Source organism: Durio zibethinus, chromosome 24, assembly GCF_047325235.1.
Source record: "Durio zibethinus cultivar Kanyao isolate XHJ-2024 chromosome 24, ASM4732523v1, whole genome shotgun sequence".
Taxonomy (NCBI): domain Eukaryota; kingdom Viridiplantae; phylum Streptophyta; class Magnoliopsida; order Malvales; family Malvaceae; genus Durio; species Durio zibethinus.
This window is the reverse complement of record NC_143185.1, coordinates 16,618,385-16,625,754: the sequence shown is the minus strand read 5'-3', so window position 1 is coordinate 16,625,754 and position 7,370 is coordinate 16,618,385. Positions and strand designations below refer to the sequence as shown.

Below are 7,370 nucleotides of genomic sequence, written 5' to 3'. Positions count from 1 at the left end.
GTAGAATCATGCCCAATTGGCAAGCAATCTCTCATCTTCAGTTGAGTTTTTTCTGACTGGACCTTTACTTCATTGGGTGTCCCATAAGATGCTAATACTGATGAAGAACAAACTAAACGTTCATTGGCGTCCATGAAAAAAATTTGTCGAAGATCATTTTTTAAGCAAATGTTCTTTATGCAACTTCATGATACACGTATGAACCAATGCAAAAGAATAAGAAAAAGGTTAGTATACCCAAAAAAAGAACAAATAACTAAGTAAATTTAAACATCACACAAAGTAAAAGGGATGAATCCTATGCTTTTGGTCAATTCTAAAAGGGAAGAGTGATCTCTATCTATAGGTTAGGCGCTCTTAAGGTTCACTATATGCGATTTTAGGTTCAAAGTCTAAAGGTCCTCAAATTGTTCCTTACATCTTTGTCCATCACAGACTAGTAAGGCACCCTAATCCTCACCCATTACGGGCTACAAGCGAAAAAGGTTCAATTTGAGTGGGAGTATTTCGCTAGCCACTGCGGAGGCATTAGACCTCATGAAAGTAATAGGTACTTTACTCCCTCCTAGAGGGACGGAGCTCGAGTGTACAATTCATGTTATGCACATGCATATGAATGACATAATTAACAAGGTAAATAAACATGAATGAATAATAACACATATATACAAACAGGTTCAATTTTATTAGGCTTTTGGATAACACAAATTATTTGCTGGCCTGACTCTCAAAGTCTCCAGTGGAGTCGTCAAGATGTCATAACATCTAGATCCGGGGATCTATCGCTAGACATTGACTTAAGGAGTCGCCACCAATCTTTTTTTGTCTAGGTGCGATTGGTCACCTAAAGAATCTGTCCTTTTAGGGAACACCTAAGTTTAAGGGTCCTTAAAAGAATAGGTTCAGGTCTACTAACTAGAACAGGATTCGGGAGTTCGGTTACGTGTGAGGAAGGTTATAGCACCCTTACAACGCCCATCAAAAGATGTACCAACTGAAATTTGTGTTATCCAATGAGCCTTAAAATTTTACCAAGTAATTAATTATTTGAAATTATTTTCAATTGACTCTAATACTTTTAGTAGAAAATTGGGAAAATTCCCTCACCTCAAGAGTATGCAAGAAAAACTACTGTTTCACTTGCAGAGGCTCCATCGTAGGATTATTTAAAGAAAAATCAAAATAAAAAAGAAGAAAAGAAGGATTTTTCTTGCGCAGAGAAAATTGATACTTTCAACTTTTTTCCTAAAAATATTTTTTTTGAAACTTTAATTTCGAGAAAAATTGATACTTTCAACTTTTCCTCAAAAATTGATTTTTTAAAAAATTTATTTTTAAGAAAAATTGATACTTTCAACTTTTTCCCAAAAATTGATTTTTTTGAAAATTTATTTTCAAGGAAAATTGATAATTTCAACTTTTCTCCAAAAATATTTTTTGGAAACTTTTATTTTTAAGAAAAATTGATACTTTCAACTTTTCCTCAAAAATTGATTTTTTTGAAAATTTATTTTTAAGAAAATTTGATACTTTCAACTTTTTTCCAAAAATATTTTTTGGAAACTTTTATTTTCAAGGAAAATTGATACTTTCAACTTTTCCCAAAAAATATTTTTCTGGAAACTTTGATTTTCAAGAAAAATTGATACTTTCAACTTTTCCTCAAAAATTAATTTTTTTAAAAAATTTATTTTTAAGAAAAATTGATACTTTCAAATTTTCCCCAAAAATATTTTTTGGAAACTTTTATTTTCAAGGAAAATTGATACTTTCAACTTTTCCTCGAAAATATTTTTTTTTGAAAATTTATTTTTAAGAAAGATTGATACTTTCAATTTTTTCCCAAAAATATTTTTTGAAAACTTTGATTTTCAAGGAAAATTAATACTTTCAACTTTTCCCCAAAAATATTTTTTGCAAACTCTGATTTTCAAGAAAAATTGATACTTTTAACTTTTCCTCAAAAAACTTTTTTTTGAAATTTTATTTAAAGAAAATAGAATAATAAAACAAAATAAAAAAATAAAAAAAAAATAAAGAGAAGTAAAACAAAAATAAAAATAAAATAAAGATAAAAGAATATTAACTAAACCTAATCTAATAAATAAAAATAAATAAATTCAAAAAAAAAATCTGAAGCGGCTCGGAGTACGGCTCGACTCGACTCAAGAAAGAAAAATGGCTCGAAAAAGAGGCTCGGGATGTTGGCTCGGCTCAGCTCACGGCTCAGAGAAGTAAAACACGCGTGAGTCAGGAAGCGGGTCGACGCTCGGGTCGGGTCGGATCTCGACAAAACGCGCGGATCCTCTATGTCACTTAAGGCAAAAATGGCATCGTTTTGGAAGGGCATATAAAGCTGTTTCCTTCGTTTTTCGGCAAAAACTTTTTTTTCTCTCTCTCTCTTCCTTCATTTTTCTCTCCCTTCTCTCTAAAATGGACAAAGAACTCCGGTTGAATGTTCACCGGATTCTGAAATTTTTCATCGAAATCTAGGTTTTTCGTCGGAAGTTCATCGAAAAGTTGGTCGATTTCTGAAATTCTTCATCGAAAACTGGGCAGCTCGTCGAAAACTTTAAAGTTGGCCGAAATTTTTGCCGAAAAATTCAACCTTCGTCGGAAAAGTCACAGGAATCTGAAAATTTTCCAAAAATTTTCAAAAAAAAAAATCTCCTGAAATCTCCAAAAAATTTCTGCTAATTCCTAGAACACTTCTAAACCTTTTTTTAGCCTTCTATAATTTTTTATCCGCCCTTTTTCTCTCAACCAGTAGCTTTTGCTCACTATTTTTCTGTGTGTTACTTCTATTCCAGAGGGTCCCTTTTATAGGGATTGATCAGAAGAATTTCTGATCAATTCCAATTCCTCTTTGGATCGGGATTCAATCATTGAATCCAACATGGACTCTTCTGATTGAATCCCAATCCAATTTTCAGCCAGATAAATCAAAAAATAAAAATAAAAAAAATCAAACAAAAATAAATCAGAGAAATTAACAGATAAATTAAAATTAAATAACAGATAATACATAAATATTAACAGGAAAAAAAAGAAAAAAAAATAATATATACATATTAATAGATACATAAATACTCAAGAAAAAAAATAATAAAAGAAAAGAAATATATATAATAATAATAATAATAAAATAGAAATAAAATAAAATACAAAATACAAAAAATAAAAATAAAATGAAGAGAAAAAATATATATATATATACTTACCCATTTGGACCGGGCCCAATTGATTCGGGCCTAGACCAAATTGGGTGTCTACACCGTTAAAAGTGCTTCTCCCCAAAAATTTAGAGGTAATTTAGCATTTAACAACATACTATTTCCCATATCAATGAAGGTTCTATTTTTACTTTCGGCTAAACCATTTTGTTAAGGTGCATAAAGAGTTGTCTTTTGATGAATAATTCAATTATCTTCATAAAAAATAGAAAATGAATATGAAAAATATTCACCACCCCTATCAGTTCAAATAATTTTTATTTTCTTCTCCTTTTGATTTTCAACAACTAATTTATATTATTTGAATTTATCAAAAGCTTCATCTTTTGTTCTTATTAGATACACAAAAGTATAATGAGAACTATCATCTATAAATGTTTTAAAATACATTTTTCTCTCCTTATTAATAAACCATTTAACTCACAAATATCAAAATGTACGAGTTCTAATAATTCTGTATTTCTTTCAGCTTTAGGAAATGATTTTTTAGTCATTTTTGCTTTGACACATATTTCACATTTAATTTCATGGTTTTTCTGGTATGGTATATAACCATGCTTAGTCATATGATTCATATATTGATAATTTAAATGTCCTAATCTAGCATGCCATAAAGAAAAAGGATACTCAACAATATAAATAGAAACATTATGTATTTCATCAATGCTTAGTTTAAACATACCATCATTGGAATATACTTTTCCAATGAATACACCATTTTTGGACATTATAACTTTATCATACTCTAGTACAATCTTAAAGCCTTTCTTACATAATAGATTTACAGATATAAGGTTCTTTCTAATCTCAAGAACATGAAAAACACTAAGTTAGTTTCTGTCCTATGGTGAATTTCAATTCAACCGTTCCTTTCCCAATCACTTTGGCAGGAACATGATTTCCCATAAGGATGTTTTCTGGTCTCTTGCATTCTTCATAAGTCTTGAACTGCTCTTTGTTGCAAACATGAATTGTTGCACTAGAATCTAGCCACTAATCAGATGACTTATTTGCAACAACTATATGAACTTTAATGATCATTTCAATTTGCATGTCAGTCACCATTGCAACAAGTTCATTAATTTTTTGCTCAACTAGATTTGCCTTGCTTTTAGAACTAGAACCAATCTTAATTTCAGCATTTTTAAATCTATAATCTTTAATCAAATGTCCTTTCTTTCCATAATGGAAACACATTTTATTCTTGTTAAATTTGGATTTCTTAAATCCATTTTTCTTAACTTTAAAACTGTTTTGAAATTTACCAAAAGACTTGTGAGTTTTTCTAGAATTTTGTCCACTCACATAATTCACATTGGGACCTTTAAGAAAAGGTGCATCTTTTGCATGATTTTTCACTTCAATCTATTTGTGAGTCTAAAATTCTTTAATAGTGAAAGTTTTTTATTGAAAACAAAACTTTTTTCTTATATCCATTCCAATAAGGAAAAAGTTTTAAAAAAATAGCTCCAACTTAAAGTGAATCAGGAACCTTAATTTCTAGCTCACTTAACTTAGAAACCAGAATTTGCAACTCGTGTACTTGGTCCATGATTTGTTTGTCATCAGTTATTGAAAATTCAAAGTATTTTAAAGCCATAAACTTATCTATACCTTTCTTTTCGTTCATGTATTTGTGTCCAAGACCAGTCAATATCTCTTTTGGTATTTTTATATTTTTGTATAAGTCATAAAAATGGTCAAATAATGAATTCAAAATATAACCTCAACAGACTAATTCATCTTATTCACGTTTGCTTTTTGTTGCTTTAACAGCATTAGAATATTCAAGGGTTGGTTTTGGAATTGATTTTAAATTTGGATCAAGTACATAAAACATCTTTAATGCAGTCAACAGAAAAACCATTTTGTCCCTCCGCCTAGTGTAGTTTGATCTGTTAAAACGATCAAGTCTGATTACATCTGATTTTGAAAATGAACTTTCATGCTTGATTCCAAATCCATAGCAGCAATAGGGACAACAGTAGATGTAGTATCCATAATTGCCTTTAAAATGTTAGAGAATTTAAGAAATCAGAAGTAATAAGAAAAAAAAATATGGCTTTAAGATGTGAAAAATACTATCTTAAAGACAATTATATTTATAGGATACAACAAAGCCTTAAAACTCTCTAATCAGAAGTAGTGAAATTGGTCAGGCAGAAATATCTATTTATAATAAATGAACAGTCACTAATCAAGCCAATTTAAAAAGTCTTGACATTTTGTATAATCATATTTTCTTGTTTAAATAAACTTTATTTAAACAGTCATGTTTTTCCTGTTCATATATATTTATTCTTACCATTATATTTTTCTTTGTTTAAACATGTTTATTCATAGTTAGTAATATTTCAAAATAAAAAAAAATAAAAAAAATTTAAAAATTAAATCTATTTGTCAAACAAGCCTAAGTGCCTTAAAATTGTTTGACCCACTAAAAAAACTCTTAGCAAGCCCAAATGACTTGATCATTTCTAACACTTAGCTCAATTACTTAAGTAATATAAGTAATTTCTTTTAAATCACATATAAATGATTTTTCTGCTCAATGTAAGATACACCATATTCTAAACTACCAATAGAAATTGCCTCGGTAGTAACAATGTTATGGATAAAATCCAGATAATCCTCTACCCCTCCTGAGCCTGTAGGCCAAGTCTTGCAAGCTTATGAGCTGCCTCATTCCCTTTTCTTCCTGTGTGCACTTCTTTAAAGGATCGGAATTGTCTTGCAAGTATGCAAATTTCTTCAATGAGTACACCTGGTGACGAGTTATTCTGTAGTGAAATGTTAAGCCTGGTCATTAATGTCAGATTGTCTCCTTCCATGATCACTTCATTAATTCCCATAACTTTTCCCACCTCCAGTGCACGTAAAGCTGCTATTGTCTCAATAGTTAGGGCTTCAGTTATCCATGGCCATTTTGAAACATATGTTCTCGTAACCAACCCCTTTGAGTCTCTGATTATCACTCCTATTCCCCCTACCTTTCCTTCCACATTGACAGCGCCATCAAACTTCAATTTGTGAAGTCCTGTAGGTGGAGGTTTCCAGCCCTGCTGAGTTGGTTCCTGTGCCCTCTCTGTTTGCTCTTAGGCGCTTATAATTTCCTGCTGGTAGTTCTTTGCCCGTATTGCAGATATGGCTGGGTTTCTTCTTGTCTCACCATGCAACTCGTTGTTCCTGCCAATCCAAACTGTCCACGCTCCTATCGTCAGTAGCTGTACTTGGTCTTTATTCAGCACGTCCATCTGTTTACCTTTTCATATCTGCTTGTGCTTCGTCCTCCTTTTCACAGTATTTATATATGTAAGAAGTATATGTTATTGTTATTCAAGTTACTATGTTAAAAAGATGTGTACATTTTTCTCTTTGTTATGTATGTCTAAGTAATTCAAAACAGAGGTCATATGGTCTTGGTTCTGTTGCAGGTTGCGTCTGTGAAAGTTATTCTAATTGATTAAGTTCTATATTTAAGGTTAATTGGTTGTAATTATTATGAAATTTAATTTAGGGTTTTAGTGGTGAAAATTTTATTTTTTTATAAAAAATTTATATGTAAATTTTACACTTTTTAACTTTGTAATTGATGTTTATATTTTATTTGGATTTGCTTTAATTTACCATTATTTCTTAATTGAAACATTTTCATTGATTTAGGTTGTGGTGTTAGAATTTTTTACTTTGTTCTTTAATTTTGAGGTTGTTTTTAGCTATTTTGAAGAGTACAATCTTATGTAATAAAAGATAAGTATTGATATTTTATGGGGGAATAAGAATTTATTTGAGATATGTATATACTACTTATACGATATGCATATAATGTTTATAAGACATGTACATAGTGCATATAGAATATGTACATAGTACTTATATGATATATATATATAGTATTTATATGATATATGTATATAATGCTTTTAGGATATGTACATAATAGTTATAAGATTTGTACATTTAGAAATAAGCATATATACCTCTCATTATAATGTCAAAATCTTAATGTCAAAATTTTAATTGATGAAATTTTATATTTAGGGTTAGATAGTTGTTATTGTTATAAATTTTAATTTAAGGTTTTAGAGCTGATAAAAGGTAGATATTGATTGTTTATAAAGTGAGGAACTCATTTGA

The 7,370-nt window shown here is 29.8% G+C and overlaps 1 protein-coding gene across 1 annotated transcript; it reads right to left on the bottom strand.

The window, feature by feature from the left end:
* Nucleotides 1–5,866: 5,866 nt before the first annotated feature.
* On the bottom strand, nt 5,867–6,487 carry LOC111316407 (uncharacterized). The gene is made up of 2 exons (XM_022918368.2): nt 6,403–6,487; nt 5,867–6,318 (listed from the first exon to the last, which is right to left on the bottom strand). The coding sequence occupies exons 1-2, from the start codon at nt 6,485–6,487 to the stop codon at nt 5,867–5,869; spliced, it is 537 nt and encodes a 178-aa protein (XP_022774103.2).
* Between the last annotated feature and the right edge of the window lie 883 nt (nt 6,488–7,370).

Bases quoted from the DNA above. Each gene is read 5' to 3' on its own strand.
- LOC111316407 (XM_022918368.2), bottom strand. From the start codon at position 6,487: ATGGACGTGCTGAATAAAGACCAAGTACAGCTACTGACGATAGGAGCG. The intron at 6,319-6,402 runs GTGAGACAAGAA...AAGAGCAAACAG, and splicing joins CAGGAACAACGAGTTGCATG to AGAGGGCACAGGAACCAACT.